Below are 19,627 nucleotides of genomic sequence, written 5' to 3' on the forward strand. Positions count from 1 at the left end.
CACACATGCCAAAAACCAAAAGACTAACAAAAGGAAAAAAAAAAAAGTAACCGGTTCTAAACCACTGTATTGCACTAGCATAAACACCTACTCAACCATAGTGCTAGGTCTTGTTGCCATTTGGTATTGTTGAATTTCATCCTTGCACAGCTGGGCTACTTGGATCGGTTGCAGATGTTTTTGTTGGAAAGTTCTTCTATTGCGTTCCTTCCAGACGTTCCACCAAAAATAGATCATGACACCATCTATCTTTCTACGTTCACTTCTATCAAACTTTGCTCGACATTTGCACCAGTAACCATGTAAGGATCCATTCATTCCAACCGAGTTTAGCGCGTATAGATTGAGCCATTGTTTTAAATAAGACCAGACTTGCTTTGCGTAGGTGCAGTCTTTGCAAAGATGAGTTGGCGTTTCTGGGTCCATTCCACATAGTTTGCAAATGGGATCATTTGCCCAATTACGTTTTATCAAGTTGTTGGCAGTTAGAATTTTCTTGTGCAGAAGTGTCCACGCAAAGAATCGGCATTTAGGTTCAGCTTGTGCTTTCCAAATTGGTGTCAATTTTAGCTTGCTGAAAGATCCTTCAAATTGGATGTTGTATGCGCTTTTGGTTGTGTATTCCCGTCTGCTGTCCATCTCCAACGAATTGTGTCTTCACTATTTTCCTCAAGTGTAGTTTCTTGTACTTGTTCCCATAGTGTGGCGTACTCATGCAGCTCTTGAACTGTTTGCAGCGGTAGAATATGTGCCACCCACCGGTTATCTTGAAGTGCCTTCCACACCGTAATATTTTTTCTCTTAGCTTTTCGGAAAAGGTTCTGCGCAATGATCTTTGGCGATGTTCCCTCAATCCAGGACGACGTCCAAAAATTCGCAGTTTTACCATCTCCTATTGTTACCACTGTGGAGGCCGCAAAGAGATCGCGATCACGCCAATTGCATGGCAAATCTAGGCAATTCCAAGCACGCTCCTTGTGTTTCCACTTGAACCAAAGCCATCGTAGTCTTAGCGCACGGGAAAAACGTTCTAGGTCCAGCACCCCAAGCCCTCCTTTTTCTTTCGGTCGACACGTCGTTGGCCAATTTACTAGGGAGTGACCGCCATACACTTTGTCCGGGGTGTCACCCCTCCATAGAAAACTCCTCCTAATGCGATCGATCTTCTGTACTAACCATTTCATTTCTAGGAAGGCGGTCATGTGATAAATTGGTTGTGCTGAGAGAACCGTCTTGACTAGAGTTTCCCTTCCGGAAGTAGATAGTAGCTTCCCTTTCCATCCCGGCAGTCTTGCACCAATCTTATCTATCAACGGTTGTACCTCGATTTTGCGAAGCTTTCGAATATGGAGTGGGAGACCAAGATATTTTCCAGGAAATGCTAGCAGGTATAAAATACAGTGTATGATACAAAGGCTTATGACTTTTCAGTTTATCTTTTTGGGCAATATATCTACTAAATAATTAACAGAACTGTGCAACATATCTAATTCAGTTGACAGCTAGTCTTTGTCATTCTGGTATACATCATACTGTTAGGAGTTAACTGTGGTCCAAAAAAAAAATCAATTGGCTTTGATATTTCTAGGGTGAGATGTTCTCGAATGTGCTGGATGGAAGATGTCAAATGAAGATGGTGCAAGGGATCTCCTGGATGCCATCGGTGAGTCAGAAAGCAAAGGCTCGTAAACAGAGCTCTTATTCTTGGCTGGCGCTGTGGAACTGGCTATCATCATATTATCTTTATCTGGTCTCAGTTGAGACTCCAGATTCATCAGGGTGTACATTGGCCCCCGTGAGCGCTCGGCCTTCTGAAGAATGTTGATCGCGCTAGGTCTGTATGTATATCTGAAATATTTCAGAGCTAATACAGGACCCATTCCAACTCCACTGATCAACTGGAACAATGACACATTATAGTCACTACGATTTGATGAATGCATGCCTTTATAAAACCAATAAAAAAACATCTAGCAGAACTTACCACCAGCGTTATCCAGTATGACGGTTGTCTGCAAAGGCGGAACATAACGGTGTACATTCCAGAAGTGGGTATACTGCTGATAAAAAAGTTGAGGACATAGAAGGCAATGAGGTTTCCCCATATGGCCAGAAGTTGCAGAAATGTGAAGGAACTGCAAGTGAGAAGGCAAATAAGGACCACTTTAACAAATAGCAGTTCTTAGTTAGGAGAATAAAGCTTTTCTAATCCATACTTCATCTCCAATGTCACAACAAATGCCTGCAACCAAATGCTTCCTGAGAGTGCAACCATTGAGAGCTCCTCCATCTCGCTTTTCTCATTAGCGTATGCATGGATGGTTATTAAGAAAATAACGATTGCCTGCAATCAAGGAAAAGAGAAAACATACACATTAGCCGAATAAACAATAACATACTAATTTAACTAACCTAAAAAACACTCAGTTCCAGTCTTATGGGTCATCTACTTAAGTATATGTCCATGCGTACATATTTTAAGTATAGTCAATGAGTCAATAGCGGGCTTAACTGAGGTATTTAAGGAAATGGTGAAGCAGAAAACTACTAAGATAAGAGCTTCACAGTGTTTGAGAAAAAAACATAAGAGGTTTGCGTACACTTTTTACGATAGTTGTGAATGCCATATAAGTAGGTAGTAGGTACCACTAGACTGATTGGTAGCTCTTACTGATGTCTTCTTGAGCTAAATAAATCCAGTGTTCTGGATCTCAGAAACCAGGCCTTAAGGTGCTGTTCCAGAGACCAACTGCTTTCAGTTTTTTACTGATCCAATTTGTTGGTCAACATTTTAGAGTTGTTGAACTCTTATGTATTGGTAGTATCTAAGCAATATGTATCCCAGTAGCATTCTGAGCTCTTCTAGCGAAAATGCACAAATTACCATTTGCAAACCATGAGCAAAAAGGCAATATAGAACAAAGAACTTACATGATACAACGATCGACCAAACCAACCAGCAAAGGTACTTGGATTGAGAAGCCTACAAATATATTCATCAAATAGTTAAAAGAAATTCAAGGTGTAAGAAAATAAAATTTATCTAGGATGCTGGCAGATAAGAATAAATCACAAAAGAGATACCGACCCTTAACAGCAACATGCAAGCTTACCTTCCAGCCTGGCAGTAAAGTAATATCTCTGGATTTTGCATCACTGTCTTTTCAGATAAATCCTTGTCCAGTACAGTAGTTAAAACAGGAATGCTTGTGTAGAAAACATTATAAGCCATCAAACTAACTGAGTTGAATAAACTTGTTCCAGCAATGCCTGAAAGAAAAGAAAAACTGTGCACATAATATGAGCAATCAAGAAAATACACACACTATATGTCCAACTACCATAATACAAGTACCAAAGGTTTATGGCTTACAGTATCTGAATAAAGCAAATTAACAATGACTTGTAGAAAGAGTACTGCGAAAGAAAGGCAGTGCGATTGTAGGAGTACCGCCCATGGACAAGAATCAGCCTTTTCAGGAACCTGAATTCTGTCAAGTAAAAATAGAAGTGTCAGAAAGGTTATATAAGGCCTTGTTTAGATTTGAATTTTTTTGGCCAAAGTGGTAAAATTTTTTGTGGTCAGAACTTTAGCTCAGAAGTCTGACGCACGCGAAAAATTTTAGGTGTTTAGTTTGGCAAATTTTTTTCCAACACAACTTGGGCTACATGCAGTTGCAGTTGTCATTGGTGGGCTTCCATGAGAGTGCGTGCACAGTACCAGGCCCTGCAGCCCAAAATTTTTTGGCCCCATTTAGTTCCCAGGCCCTAATTCCATAAAAATTTTCCTCTTTGGGCCAAAAAATTTCAAATCTAAACAGGCCCTAAACTTGCACGGTATTAACTACTCCAGAGTTTAATCAAAATATTGTAGAACCTAGACCAGAACAGAGAGCATATAAATTCACACGAATTCATACCAAACCACAGCCAAAAAACTGTTATGACCTCACATAAGTCGAGTACGAGTTAATGAAAAATGACAAGGCATGCTTCATTAACCGATAGGCTATAAAACTTATGACCACACAAAATATTTCACTTTATCAGGGTACAAAAGTATGAGTGTAGAACTACAGGACTACAAGATTGATCTTCCCAACAGACAACACTGTAAGATGACGTTTCCCACAGAAATGGAAATATATTTGAGCTAGAAGCTTAATTTCCATGTGAAGGCCAAGAAAGCTGAGCACATATTGGCATATCACTATTAATATCAACAGTATCTTGAACATAGAAATAACTGAACTTGTATCTCAATGAGCCCAGGGCAGCATATGACCAAACAACTCGAAATATTCATATCTACTTGTTTGGTGCCAAAGAAGTCGATCCAGGCACCAAAAAGATAAATTGTATAGTCATTAGGCTCCCCTCTTGTTCTAGAAGGAATATATATACCAGCTTGACTGGCTGATCTTTTTTCCTTTCCTTTTCTTGGTTGAGTGGAGACAATTTGGTTACCGATTAGTAGAGTCCTCACATTTCACAATATACAGGTCAAAGTTTCAATCCCTTGAAAACCTAGTAGAAAGTGCACATGAAGAACCCAACCAACCCATGGTCGGCAAGAGTCATCAAACTGCAGTTGTCTGCCAAAAGGCCAAGATGTCACTGTTGGGCTATGCAACACCAATTGCTTTGAGTACACTTTGGTATTCCCAGACTCTCTTATTGACTTTAACACACAAATGATTCACTTATAACTGACTTGAAGACGTATTAAACGGAGTTGATATACCAGAAAAATTAAACAAGATAATTTGCAACAAAAACATGAGAATAAATAACAGTAATATTATCACAGCTATCTAGTATACAGAAACCATGATAACCCGCAGGTCTTATAAGTAAAGGATGTAGCGCCATAATAATTGTGGTAGCAGAAGAAAAAGATAAGAAGATGTTAAGTACTCACTGCCAATGCTATAGTCAGCAGCCCTTGCAGCTTGAAGACCTTCCCTACCACTAATTCCTACACCAATGTCAGCCTGTTGTATCATCCTTACATCATTCCCACCATCACCGATTGCCAAAGTTCGATAGTCACATGACTTTAGAAGCTTCACTAGCTATGGAAACAAAATGTTAGGGTGAGTAATTTACAAGGAGAAACAGAGTACTACTCCATTCCAAATTATATCTCATTTTAGCTTTGTTTTAAGTCAACTTTCACTAACTTGCACTAAGTGTTTAGAAAAATATATTAACATCTACAATATTAAATAAATGTACTATCACAACATAGTTCGTGGTAGAAACTAATTTGATGTTGTAGATGTTGGTGTATTTTCTATAAGGGTCAAAATTAGAGAAGTATGATTTAGGACAAAGCCAAAGTGAACTAGACAATTTGCAACTGGGTACAAAAGATTAGAAGATAACACAGACCCAAGTAGACCTCCAATGGATATCATGTCAACTTTGCCAGATCTTATGTGTATACATGTGTTTTGATAAGAAAAATAAATTTACCATGTTTTGTCTTATGCTAGCTCCTTATGTAGCCCCACACACACACACACACACACATCCAATACAAGATGGAAAACCAAAGACATGTGGGGCCCACATGACACATATGTCCAACATCAGCCAAAACCACCATCTAAACCACTATGGACTATTTTATTGGGTAATTTGTCCAGCTCTGAAAGTTAAGGGTTGTATGTTGTCTGGTATTCGAGTTTGAGGGTGTTTTTTAAATTTCGCAACAAGTTCAAGGGGGCAAATCGAACTTTACTCTTGATTAAAAAACATATTTTTATGTTGCACTTTATTATTCAAAATAACAATTTGTACTTTAAACATTACTTTATTCATACAAATAACTAATGCTGATGGATATATTTTGTTCAAGCAAGAAAAAAAAAGGCAACGGTAAAGAATTACCTGAGCTTTTTGTGAAGGTGTAACACGACAGCATAATGCAGTTTTTGAAAGAACTGCTAGTTCAGTAAAAGCTTCAGTATAGTGTGACAGAATAATCTCTAGTGCCCAGCCATCCACTACAAAAGCCAGCTCCTGTTTCAAGCAAATACAAAATCATGGTGCAAGTCAAGATACTTTCTTTCTTTAAGGTGATAATATCATTGTAAAGGCATAGATTTGAAGTCATCCTAATTTTACAAATACTTAAATCGGCCAATGGACCAGCTGGTCACTGAATCGTCACAGATGGCTTTTATTTTGATCATGCTATTTGAAAAGGGTCAAATTAGCCATTCAGGAAACTTGTTTTTTTTTCCCTCTCAATGCCTTAGCAATGACCGCATCAGAGATCAGAAAGGTAGGTTGACAAGGAAATGACAGGCCATCCTGCCAGAAGAGAAAGTAACAATGGCAGGGAGTAGTTCAGATCTGAGAGGAGCTGATGGTGGCATATAAAGATAAGAGTTACAACAAGTAGTGTCAGGACCAACCTAAGTTCACTAGACCACCTGGATTTAATTGCGACTATTCCAGGTCAACAGCCCAGTATTGTGGCAGAGGTGGATAATACCTTTTCGACATAGCTAATGAAGCAACTTAATGGCAACTGTCACCACCAGATATGCTTCTTCATAACCCAGTGAGAGTTGCTGTTGCAGTTGGCTGTGCCTCATTCCAGCAGGTGATGGTCTTAGAAGAGAGGGAATTTGACCCTGTTTGGATCCATTAGCTAGCTAATAATAGCTCATACCTAACATTAGCTAGTTAATGAGGGTGTTAGCCTAGTGCTAAACCCATGTATCTAGTTACCTATTACTTTTACTAGTCACTGTAAGGTAGTTTAGGTTCCTTGGCAACCAAGTTGATCATGGTGCCTTGAGAACCAAGTAGAATCATAGCATCTGCTTTATGCAGTTAGAATATGCCTTGGGTAGGTACGGCACCACTTGCTATATATAAGCAGTGGTCTTCTTCTTGTAAGATAAGTTATTCCTGCAATTTCAATACAATCCAAGCGGCATCCTTGCCAAGCTGCCCTCTGGCAGCCCAAAACTACTTGTATTCTATGCCTGTGATTGTAACATTTGGTATCTAGAGCTTGGTTAGGAGAGAGCAGAGGCCATGTCCACCTCCAGCGAGTGTGCCCTGAGTGCCTGTGATTGTAACAGTTAACTATTAGCTGGTTTGATAGTTGTTAGTTGGGTATTCAGCTGACAATTAGCTAGACTCTGTTTGGATACAAAGAAGCTAATTATGAGCAGCTAACTAGTAGCTCAATGGATCCAAACAGGGCATTATATGTTTGAGTCAGCAAATAATAGGCCTGAATCAACATGTGCATGAGGGGTTCAAACAGGACAAAAACTCCTATGGCCCCCAAAAGATTATAGTTTAGAGTCTGCTTGTCCTTCCAGACTCTGAAGCTACCAAAATGAGATGTGCAATACACCACATTTAACAAACCTTAGGCTCTGATGACGTAATCCTCATGGTAAGAAGAACTCTTTCCAAGCTTCTAGCAACTTCATCTTGAGTTTTCCCATCGATATGCAAGAGCTGCCCTTTAGGTTCTACAAACAGGCAATGAGGCAACAAAAGTAAAAATGATATTTAATTGGAAAAAGTCTATATAATCCTCCAAACTATCTAGGGTGGACTACTTCACCCTCCGAACTATAAAACCGAATTTTCTACCCTCTGAACTTTTAAAACCGGTCAAATAACCCCCTAGAGTGGTTATGGACGGTGGTTTTGCCTTTTTCTTTTTTATTTATTTCTGCTGAATCTTTGAAAAATCATAATAAATCACAGAAAAACATAAAATAAAATTTTTAATTTTGTTGGACTCCTGATGAGTACATCTACACATTTGATATATAATATGGTATGCTTTAGTACAAAGTTTTTGCTGTAGCTTTAAATTTATGTTTTTCTATAATTAATTCGAATAATTCATATATGCAGTTTCTATGGTCCAATTGTGGTAAAATTTTTATGGTGGGCTCATTATTGTATGCTTGAACTATGTTAAAAATTTAATACTCATTGGATCATGTATAACTTAGTTTTAGATAAAGCATAGATTTAACAAGAATAGAGCTAAATAAATCGATAACTAAGTTATACGTGATCCAATGGGTACGAAGCTTTTACCATAGTTCAAGCATACAATAATGAACCCACCATAAAAATTTTACCACAATTGGACCATAGAAACTGCATATATGAATTATTCAAATTAATTACAGAAAAACATAGATTTAAAGCTACAACAAAAACTTTGTACTAAAATATACCATATTATATATTCACTGTGTAGATCTACTCATCAGGAGTCCAACAAAATTGATTTTTTTATTTTATGATTTTTTTGCGATTTATTATGATTTTTAAAAGATTCAGCGAAAATAAATAAAAAAGAAAAAGACAAAACCACCATCTAAAACCACTCCAGGGGGTTATTTGCCGGTTCTAAAAGTTCAGGGGGTAGAAAATCCGGTTTTATAGTTCGGGGGTGAAGTAGTCCACCCTACTAGATAGTTTGGGGGGTTATATAGACTTTTTCCATATTTAATTCATCTCCACATCACCATTATTCAAGAAAAAAACTGCACTGGGCCTCCTTTAGAATGTACTTTTGATGAGCTACTCAGCTGACACTGGTTTTATTCACTCCCTGTGGCCTCTATGGATGCACTTACGAATAGTTAAGTACATGTTGTGAGTATGAATCAGTGCAACGTTTGTTCTTTGATTGTGCTGTGGCCAAACAGCTTTGGAGTATGCTTCCTGATATACTTAAAGTAAACATAGGCGGTAGTCTGGATGATGTAGGAACGTTTTGGCAGAGTAACAAAAGGCATGGTTTACTTAGGGATGAAAACGGATCGGATACAGATGGATATCGCCAATATCATATTTGTTTTCATATTTCTGGTCGGATTCGGATTCGAATACGGATAATGTCAATTATGTCGGATAAGATACGATTGGATGTCGACATCATAAATATACGATTTAAGTATTCGGATACGGATACGGTATCGGATATTGAATATTCGGACTCGGATACGGACAGATTTGAACCCCTCTAAACAAATTCGGTCTCGAATACGGTCGGAAAATATCCGTACCGTTTTCATCCCTAGGTTTACTTAATATGGTTACTTCTGCTGCTCTTAGTATCTGGAAACTCAGATGATCTTTGTTTTCAGAAAGTAGGCTGGAAAGGAATGGATGTGCTGTTGTACAAAATGGTTGGCATGGTATAAAATTGGATAATTCTGTGTACAGCAGAAAAGTAAGTGGTTGAGACAGATTACAATGGAGATCAGGAATTTGGCAAAAACAGTTCTGTGGCTTTGGAACTGAACAAACTGGGAACGAGGTTAGAAGAGTTTCCGTCCCAGATCAACATGGAAGATCTGGCGCTCAACAGCTGCAAGGAGGGAAGGTATAACAACCTGGAGGTTCCACTTCCAGTCACAGAAGCTTGGTGTGTAATCTGGCCAACAGCATGAAGTTGATGTAATTTTTTTCAGGTTTTAGTCTTGGAGGTTATTTGTGAGGTTCTCCGAGTTTTGAACTGACTGGTCCCAGATCAACCTCCTATGCTGTAATGATTTCAACTATCTTTTGGTTATTTGGTTAAAAGACTGGGTGTAGCCCTAAAACTCTAAAATAAGTTTATGGAACTACAATGAAGTAAAGCTGTAAAAACTAGTATAATGAAACACACATACCTGAAGAAATCAAGTTGCACAATAGAGCAATTTGAATGGCAGTACTTTGTTTATCACCAGTTAACATCCAGAAGTTGATTCCTGACTGCCTCAGTATTTCGATAGTTTCTGGTACCCCATCCTATGAACAGATCCAAATATAAGGGCCAGGTGGCCGGTGAACACTAAAAAGAATAATGTATTGTTACATGATATAAAAGCAAAGCCAAAGTAGAACCTGGAGGCGATCTTCTATTGCACTGACACCTAGAATCTCCAAGCTATGTTCTAACCTTTGGCAAACCTCAGCAACTTTCCACTGAGCAAAGCAAATATAGAGGAATTATTTTTATTTCTATCAAAATTTTCTCAATTGAATTAATAAATATGATAATTACCTCCCTGTCATTCAACGAGCTATTAGCCTCCTTAAATGATTGAGACCATTTAGTGTATTCCTCTGGTTCCAGCTCACGCCATCCCAAACAGAGTGTGCGCAACCCCAGCTGAGCATATTTGTCAACTGCATCAACAAACGTCTTTGTCTTTTGTCCTGAAAATTAACTATCATGAGATCCTCAGCTCAAACACAATTTACTAATAGAGTTGCATCAACAAAAAATTCTATGTTCTGCTTTGCGAAGACCAGTTAGCTAGAATCCTGCGTGTCTGCATGTGTCCTAGTTCATTTTGTGTAGGAACAGAGTATTTAGTATAGAAGATTTTCAGTTAGCAGTTTAGGAGAATAATGGGCAATCATAGTACATTAATTAGGAGGGATCAAGGACAGCTCCCTCTCATATGACAGAATGGTGAGCTCTTGTGTGGCCGCATCGACAAAAAACAACTAGTGTCACTATGTACTGTGTCCACTAGAGAGAAGCTACTGTGTATTTGTGATAGACTCTCAAGAGAGAGGGAGTGATCACAGTCAAGAGAACAGACGTTTATTACTTCTGAAGTAAAGTGTGGATTAAATTTATGCCACAAAATAAGAAGAAAGTATGTAAATGCTAGGTCCTAAAATATTTAAAGGATACTGAGAAAATGTTATGCTTAATAATCGAGGCGATTACCAGAATAAGCACAAGGAAGCATTGCCTCATCAGCTCCTTTGGACAAGAGAAAAATCTTGCCACTCTGGCAATCCAAAATGACAACAGACATTCTTTTCCGGTCAGATGTGAACTCAAGAATGTCAAGTATCTCATATTGCATCACTCGCCGGTTGAAGTGAATTTCTGCTTTTAGTGGATGTCTAATTATTTAGCCAATAAAATATAGAAAACAAAACAAATTTAGGAACCAGAAAACCTACCTGCATTGTTTCCATTCTTGCTGACAAGAACCATATGCAAATTTGCAGCCGCATTAACCAGAGCATCCTCATCCTGGGACTGGGCTTTATACAAAATTGATCCACTAGGACTGGAAGCCATAGCGTTTGGTAAAGAATAAAATATAAATGGTAAGAATGAAGAGAATATGTGGGCGAAACTGTCAGAAGGATGAATGTCTAACCTTTTTATAGGAATTACTGTATTGCAGAGTGTCATGACTTTCAAAAACTTGATGACATGAGGAGAATTATTGGCGACAGCGTTCAGTAATTCAATATCTAAACAGGGAGAACGATTAGTCGGCATAAATATGAAGTTTTTTCTAAAACTGGCATAAATATGAACTTGGAACAGTATTAAGTAGTTCTACATCTTAAATGAGTTCCAAGTACATTTGTATCAAAAGTAGTGGTTAACAACAGAAAAAGGCAATTTAGAAGAAAATCTTGCAGGAGGACCAATTAAAGCTAGCAAAAAGAGGCTCTTTCTTTTTATCATGTTGTTGAAAGATGGAAGCTGGAAACAAAGATGGCAGAACCCAGATATGAGAAGATAGTGAGAAAGCACACGGGATCCTAACTTTTGCAACTATTAAGAAAATAGTTAATTGAAGTTTTAAGTATGACCTCTGAGCGCATCTCCAGATTCATTCCCATAAAAGGTGCCCCCAATACAGCACCTTCTGAAGATCATCTTGTTCTCAGTCAATGTCCCAGTTTTATCTGTCAAAATATATTCAACCTGCCCCAAGTCTTCACTAATTGCTGTGCTGAAAATTATTGCGTAAAGGTAGATTTAGCAGAGGAAAAGAAAGAACAATTGCACGTCTCCTTATCGATAGAAATACGCATGGTTGCTTACTTTGCTGCATGGGCAGGTATGTCGTTTTCCAGGTCATACATATCCTCGTCCCAATCTATGAACTTTGCATACAGACTTTTAACAAAGTCCAAAGAAACCTACAAGACACATAAATCCTCTTTAGAGCATCACTGACAAGTATCAAATAGAAGCAACTTTTCGTTTGGTATGACCGTAAGAGAAAGTGTATCTACTGTGCAATGTTTCCCTGTAGCATTATGGCATTGCTTACTTTAGAGAAGACAATAACGCAGCTACATACAGAAGGAAACTATAAAATGGAAAACATAAACTGCATACAGAAAGTGCATGTGCTAAAACAAATAGAGAATTCAATAGTTCTCAAGTGAAAATGAGTTTAAATAGTACTAAGATGTCTATGCAGACCACTGCCCATAGACCAGAGTAACTGAACATCCAGAATATCTATGAGCTGTAAGTGTTTAAGTAATCATACAAATGCAACTATGCAATTGCAAGAAGATTTTTCCACCAATTAAATAGTAAACACAGCATGGCTGCAATAGCATATTTTAAAAAGGATAGACTGGTGAATATGCCAACAATATATCAGACAAATAGTTGTGCCATAACATGAGAAATGGAATTAACGAATTATATAAAAATCTGAAGACCATGTGAATTGAAAAACTCATGAGCATACCTTTATCGAGATGGGAATCATAATAGAACACAATAGTTCAAACCGCAGAGGTATAACCAGAATCTGATACCATGGTTCATTGTCATCATACTTAACATACCATTGCTACACGGAGACAAGCAAAATATTAGATGATGAACAAAATATAGAAGGCCAAAAGAACAATGAGGCCATGTATAATTCAGTTAATGAGAGGCTTCACGTTTGGGCAGGTAAATTAGCACAATGAGTAATGAAGAGGTCGCATGTCAGATCCTTGAGATACTTTTGTAATCACATGTCCAACCTTACGGTCAAAATACAGAACTTATATATTGAGTTTTTTTTTTTTGGGGGGGGGGGGGGGGGGGGGGGCAATCCGATGAACACACCCACCACCAAATACTCTTCAGCTCTAATTAGGTGCTTAATTTTCTTAAAATTACTTTGTAACTCCAAGGCGATCCCATCTTTTATTACCTACGAATCTCAAAATGGCAAAACTTGAAACCTCTGAAAAGAGATGCACAATAAACTCTATCATTTCAGTAGTAGTTTGTGACAAGAATTTACATCCTGCAAATATTTTTGCAGGTCCCCAATACACTAGTAACAATGGAGCTAATATGTAGAACACAATGAGAAAATTTACAAGCAAAACTACCTTGCGAGCTTCCATATCCTTCCAAACATTGCCGGCAGCCCCAAGAACGACAACGACTGTAAGTTGAAATAAGAATATGGCACCAGTAAGCTTATCAATCATTGCATCCATAGCAGTTAGCTTGGGTTCTGGGACACCCCTACTCATCCCCAACTTAGTTTCATTGCCTGGAAGCAGAGATTATCAATAATCAGTCTCCTGGTAAAGTTGAAGTTTAAAATAAATCCATGTCACAAAATCTGATTCATATGTAAAAATGGTATGACTGAAAACACATTTGCCAGTTACTCTGCAGATTACTATAATACCATTGAAACTAAATTTGTAGGAGGGGTGTGAGTAAAAAAATCTAACAATAATGTGTTCTACATGACTGTTGTAAGGCTAAACAGTGTTATCTTTACTGAAAGCCCTCAAATTATTTAAATTTCTGCAATCAAGGCACTAAAGCACAATCTCACTGACTGCAGCCCCTTTTCCTGTCATCAATGTGCAATGAAGCCCTTTCAAGTTCAGTTTCGTTGAATAAGCCCATTAACTATTAAATTTGTCAGCTGCTAAGGACAAAATCACATAGCAACAAGCATTTTTTGGAACTTTATAGTGTGTAATGTGTACAATAGTACATATATAATTGAGTTAGTCCATAGTGTTTGTTTGAAAATTTACTGATTTGTATGAAAGTTTTCGCTTGAGAACATTAACAAGTAGTTGTAAGATTCAATCAATCACCTAATCAAATTTCAGCCATCAATCCTCATTGGCTCAACCGCTCAAATCAATACCCATATCCGTAGATAATTAGGTATGCCGGCTGAAATCGTCTAATTGGCCAGTATAAGTAGGGGGAAATTGAACATATTGAATAATAAGATTTGGAGGGCCTTATAAATTATCAAATTCTAACTGAGTAAGACAAAATCCATATCTCACCAAAATGCAGTTCTTTCAAACATGATGGACTGTCAGGTTATCGTACTCCGGCATCTAAGATGAAATGCACACCAGTTTTAAAAGGTGATGAAGAACTAGACACTAAAAGTGCTATCTTTGACTGAGTTTGACCGGGGGGGGGGGGGGGGTTGTAAGGGCTCTGTCCCCTTTTTCCTTCTTAATATAATGATATGCAGCTCTCCTGCATGTTCGAGAGAAAAAAAACTAATAGTTCTATCCACACGCATGTTTGTTGACAATCTGATAATCGACAATAATACTTATGATGGAATTTGGTACTTTTGAAACCACAAGATCATAGATGAATACTGAGTATTCAAGACACACAATGTATATAGATTCAAGCTTCCAGAGGATAACAACTATATGTCACATGTTCTTCCTATTCATTGATGATCTGATTACAACTAAAGTTTGTAACTTGAACACCTAGGCCTGGCTGCAAAGCCCAACCTACGCTACTGATTGGGCAAGATCAGAAAAGGGGTAACATCGACGAGCTTGTTAGGCTTCTCTTGGACTTTGAATTTGCTTAACCCCTGGACGTCTCCCATCCTGGGCTTATATATCCAGCAAGTTGGGCTTTATCCATCCAGGGGTCCTCTTCATTATGGTTGTGGATAGGTGGTCTTGCCCTTTATTTGTATATCCATATCCATACATAGCCTTTCTCAAATGTTATGAAGAATATATGCCAAAGTAAATATTTTGATATTGATCAACGATAAAATGTAAATGCTATAGAAATCCAAGTTGTCAACTTAAGTAACATTGCCGACAACAGCCTTGTTTACATTAATAGTGATCATTCCATGATTATTGTAGGATGACCACATTCTTAACCTTTCGTAGCCTTGCTGTTACATGAAACAAAAAAAAAGTATCAACAAGTTACCTGTATAAACTGCTACGCCACAAGCCCATTCTGTATTTCTCAAGTAGCATGACTGCAGCAATGTGTTATTAATAGTCAATGGGCAAATGTCATTATCAATGAATGGAGGAAACAGGCGGATGTTTGCATCGAATCTTCGTATGTCTTTATCTGGTATCGGGCACTCGATCACACCCTGTTTAGTTAATTCATAAAGGTAATGAGAAGTTAAATGAAGGCATACTAAAATGGGGGTTCCCCTGCTGTTTTCACAAAAGAAAAAATAAATGAGAGCAGAGCAGCAAAAACAAAGAAAAAGAAATAAACTTTTAACCTTTATTTTGTGCAGCTGTTCAAACTCCAGCCCTACGCAAGGTGGTGGGCTTGCTCTTGTCTTCAAATCAATTTCCCCATCAAGAGCAGCTGTCTACAAACATAATTAGAATTCAAGAATGGGAGGATAATATATATTCAATCTGTAAAGAACTAACTGGATAACAATAAACTCAAAAGTATATCCCATCTAAGGACAAAAAATTCAAGGCACATGTCGAGAAATAATAAAACATGGTTGCCAACTAAACTTGTTTCTGGAATCACGTTTCATCAGCTGGGTAATAAATGAAGAAGAAAAGTTTGTCTGGAATTCGAATCACAAGTAGTTTCAGACTGTTCAAACTCCAGCCCTACCACAGTTTATTACTTATATCACACTTCATGTGAGATTTCATATATGATTTATGAAAACACGATGGTGTTGTTAAAAGGAATAATATATGTACTTTAGTTCACTTTGACTCAGTGAAATGCCCCACATGGGCAATAAAGCAAAGTATCTCCTGAGCAAACCATGCACAATAGAAACAAAAAATAGAAGGTGTGGTGGGGCTACAGCATTTATTTACCTCAAGGTGACAGATGCCTTGTGGTTCAGAAGTTCCCAACAAAACAAGATCGCATGGTACTTCTTCATTCTCTCGAATCCAAACTATGTTACCAACACGGATATCTTGAGCTTGAATCTATATAGCAAAAAATGGAGAGGGTCATATTCTCAGGTTCAATGTTCTCACAACCGTGAGAAGAAGAGTAATTACTGAAAGTACAGCAGGAACTGTTAGACTTCAATAGTGTCCTTGGAGGTCAAGGTACACATCTAACTGAACTAAACTTTCACAACAAGCATTGTTGTTGCAAACTTGCAATATTACCTTAAATATTGGTCATACTCATACATAGCAAAGTAGTTACATGATGTAGCCATAAGTATGTATATCAATATTTCAAGATGTAGCTACGCAAAGAAGCAAAAGGTAGCAAGACTGATACGAGAAGGTTACATGGATATATTTTGCACTTTACTTTCTGGATACAGACACACTTCTGATTTTCTCTATCATTTCAAATTAAATTGTTAAAGGCATATCTGAAAGACCAAAGATGTGCACATTGCGAAATGGTAGAGGATGACATAGGAACATACATGTTTCCGGGCACCATTCTTAACAATCCACACTTCTTTATCATTCGCTTGTTTATCTGAAATATACCTGTTGTAGTCATCCCATGCCTCTTTGGTTGCAGAAACTGCAAATATAAATATAAGTGGGCCCCAAGTACTTGCAGGATTTACAGGAGTAATAAGTGACCATAGTTGCAGACAAGCTATCAACAAGAAGTATTGATTCATGAAGCGCCTGAAACACCAAAATAAATAGTAACTTTTCCATCCGTACCAATTAACTAATGCAATTACAACAAGGTCTAACATGCTTGAAATCATGTGATTTTTTCAGCCAAAGGAATACAATATACATATATACCAATTTGTTCCCTAGTGAAGAACTGGGGTTTTGGGTCGGGGATCAAGCCTTGACTGGCCAACCAAAAAGATACAATGTGACAGCATGGAGTATACTTTTACATGAAAAATCATCTATCAAGTATCAACTGTAGCATCCTTTGATCAAAATTAGGTATGAGAGAAGCATTGTAACAGCACTAAGCATAAGCAGTGTTCCCAATATGAACTCATGTGTCCTGATCAAACACGGATTGGAGTGAACGATTTCGCTTGATCAGACTTGGTAACTTTCTCACATTAGTATATTCTAATTGTAAAATAGCATCTACATTACTAAAGTCTAAGTAGACGTTGAAGTAACACAGCCAAAGAAGATTCAAAGCCTTGTCTAATTATGCATCTCTTTCAGAACCTACTTCATGAAGTATAGTATCGAAGGCTTGAACAAAAAGGCCATTCATATCAACTACATTGTAGCAAGCTGTGGTAACTGACAACTGAGAGCACCTCTTCATCTCTCACACTTCTCAAGTCTGCCACCCACTTCCTTCAGTTTCAAGATAGGCCCGTCACTTTCAAGATAGATACTTTACTTTTTCTCTGTTTCCCAGCCAGGAGATAGCAGTACTAGCAGAAGATGGTTACATGTGTATCCCAGTGTATCAAACAGGTAAAAGAAAATTGGACTTGTGTACGAGTATCAAGCTAGTGTCCGATGAGCAACATCAATTGCATAAAAAAATATAACAGGTTGAACAATGTTGAACTCGAACATTTATAAACTAAAAAAAATTATCCGACCACAGACCAGCCAGCAGCAGCAAGCACACACGAAATACACAGGCAACCAAAACAGCCAATTTCATTATTCCAGTTGAACAAACGTCATCAGCAATATACCAAGAGAGTTTCATCGATTGAATATTGTATTGTAAAGAGGCAACTAACACATGCAGACAAGTGAATCATCACAGTTCTTGTCACCAGGGTTTCTCTACTTTCATTTAAAAAATTGAACAAATACATCTAGTAACAAACCTGAACTGTTCCCATAGGTTTTTTGGCAGGAAGTTCAATAAGGTATACTTTGTATTAGAAATCCGGTTATCACAGTAGTCGTTTTGATAAGACTCATCATTTATGTAGACAAAACGCTTCATTCCTGAAAAATAACCATGCACGCTATGATAATCTCTTCAGCTTGATTGTCCAGGTGAGGTCAGCTGAGCAGGCCTGCTTAGAAATGTATGTCAGCAAAAGAATGGCAGCTATAGATGAGAGGGACATGTGAAATCAACATCGATATACGCAGGCCACCAACTGTTGATGAAACTTCAAGTATGCAATGCCATACGATTAATTTGTACTTCCTTCAGTTTTGAAGAACTTATAGTAAGGGTTATAAAACCCCCAGAAGAATTACAAAATCTGATGTGCCAATGCCTTCCAAAATATAAATTTAAGATCATGAAATTCTGCATCATGTAAAAATGGTCTGAAAAAAGAAAAGGCAATACAGCATATGGGCTTGTGACCAACGGCGGCGCCAAGGCCCGGCCACCCTGGGCAGCTGGCCGGGCTCCCACGATACAGCAGAGGCGGGAGGGGGGAGGGAGGTGCGTACTCGGGGTCGCCGGCCGGTGCGCGGAGGACGGAGGCGAGGGCGCGAGGCGACTGGCGAGAGGCGGGAGGGGGAGCCGCTGACGCCGCCGCCGAGCCTTGGACTGCCCCTCCGTCGCTGAGGGCCCGAGCCTGAGCGCCGCCGCGAGCGCGAGTGGGGGAAGGAGCAGAAGATGAGCGTCGGCGCTGCGAGAAGGGGATCCCTTTTCCCTTCTTTGGGATTTTTGGATCCAAGCCATTACAATTCTTGCAGTTTGGAAAACGCCACTATAATTTGTTTATTCGCATATCTGCCATTATAATTTTATCTCTCTCTTGATCATACCATTTTCTATGTATCCCGCATCTAAGAGCCCACTGTCAATCATGGCCTTGTTTAGTTCTAAAATTTTTTACAAAATAAGAATAGTACCACTTTCGTTTGTATTTGACAAATAGTATCTAATCATATACTAACTAGACTCAAAAAATTTGTCTCGTCAATTCCGACCAAACTGTGCAATTAGTTTTTATTTTCGTCTATATTTAATACTTTATACATGCGTCTAAAAGTTTGATGTGACGAGAAATATAAAAAATTTTGCAATTTTTTTTGTGAACTAAACAAAGGCCTATACGGAAACACACACGGACATCAAGTCTTTGGCTCCTCCGTCAGATTGAGCCTGCCATCGCTCTCTGCTGCCTCGCCGCCACCACCCCGCTGGCTGTCGTGGGCGAGAGCCGCTTCGCTCGTGCGCAGGCTGGTGTAGCCAAGCGCCACCACTCCGCCTGTACCCCCCCCCCCCCCACCAACGAGCAACTGCCAGCACGGGAGACGGTGACACGTCGGCAGCCCCATCCACTCCTAGGCGGCGCCGTGTTGGTGCGTCTGAATGTTGTGCTGCAGCGGCGCGTCGGCAGCCCCATCCTGCACGAGCGGCTCTACACAGCGCATGCGCACGTCCGCAGGTGGAGGAGATGTGGCTCACGAGATGCTCATGTTCCACTGTGGTGGCGACGGCGCACGAGAGATTATACGTGACGCTGAACCGTGCATAGACAAAGGAGATGTGGCGGCGCACGTTCTCCCTAGTCCCTACCAGCATGGCCTCTTGGGTTGCCTGGGCTTCAGCTTGCGCGGCTAAGCCGGCGTCCGTGGTGACAGTAGCAGCGCCAAGTGCGGCGTCCGCGGGCGGCGCGGCGAGGCGAGGCGAAACAGACTTTCTAGA

At 39.0% G+C, this 19,627-nt stretch overlaps 1 protein-coding gene across 2 annotated transcripts; it reads right to left on the bottom strand.

The window, feature by feature from the left end:
- Positions 1,348–18,670, bottom strand: LOC8058374 (phospholipid-transporting ATPase 2). 2 transcript variants are annotated; one of them, XM_021453156.1, is made up of 25 exons: positions 18,421–18,670; positions 17,835–17,958; positions 16,476–16,689; positions 15,898–16,014; positions 15,327–15,419; positions 15,014–15,188; positions 13,165–13,331; positions 12,522–12,626; positions 11,858–11,955; positions 11,623–11,765; positions 11,178–11,274; positions 10,975–11,084; positions 10,733–10,897; positions 10,055–10,209; positions 9,895–9,975; positions 9,678–9,798; positions 7,399–7,505; positions 5,896–6,027; positions 4,922–5,075; positions 3,374–3,491; positions 3,114–3,287; positions 2,932–2,983; positions 2,217–2,344; positions 1,985–2,135; positions 1,348–1,898 (listed from the first exon to the last, which is right to left on the bottom strand). In XM_021453156.1, the coding sequence occupies exons 1-25, from the start codon at positions 18,653–18,655 to the stop codon at positions 1,566–1,568; spliced, it is 3,549 nt and encodes a 1,182-aa protein (XP_021308831.1). In that variant the 5' UTR covers positions 18,656–18,670; the 3' UTR covers positions 1,348–1,565. The 2 variants fall into 2 exon arrangements, with proteins under 2 accessions (XP_021308831.1, XP_021308832.1); XM_021453157.1 differs by having other exon boundaries at positions 17,835–18,029; positions 18,421–18,629.

The sequence above is a fragment of the Sorghum bicolor genome, chromosome 2 (assembly GCF_000003195.3).
Source record: "Sorghum bicolor cultivar BTx623 chromosome 2, Sorghum_bicolor_NCBIv3, whole genome shotgun sequence".
Taxonomy (NCBI): Eukaryota; Viridiplantae; Streptophyta; class Magnoliopsida; order Poales; family Poaceae; genus Sorghum; species Sorghum bicolor.

Coding starts and splice junctions, on each gene's coding strand:
- LOC8058374 (XM_021453156.1), bottom strand. CDS start 18,655: ATGGCTTGGATCCAAAAATCCCAAAGAAGGGAAAAGGGATCCCCTTCT. Junction 10,898..10,974: donor CAAGAATGGAAACAATGCAG/GTAGGTTTTCTG, acceptor CACTAAAAGCAG/AAATTCACTTCAACCGGCGA. Junction 9,976..10,054: donor GCTCGTTGAATGACAGGGAG/GTAATTATCATA, acceptor TGCTTTGCTCAG/TGGAAAGTTGCTGAGGTTTG.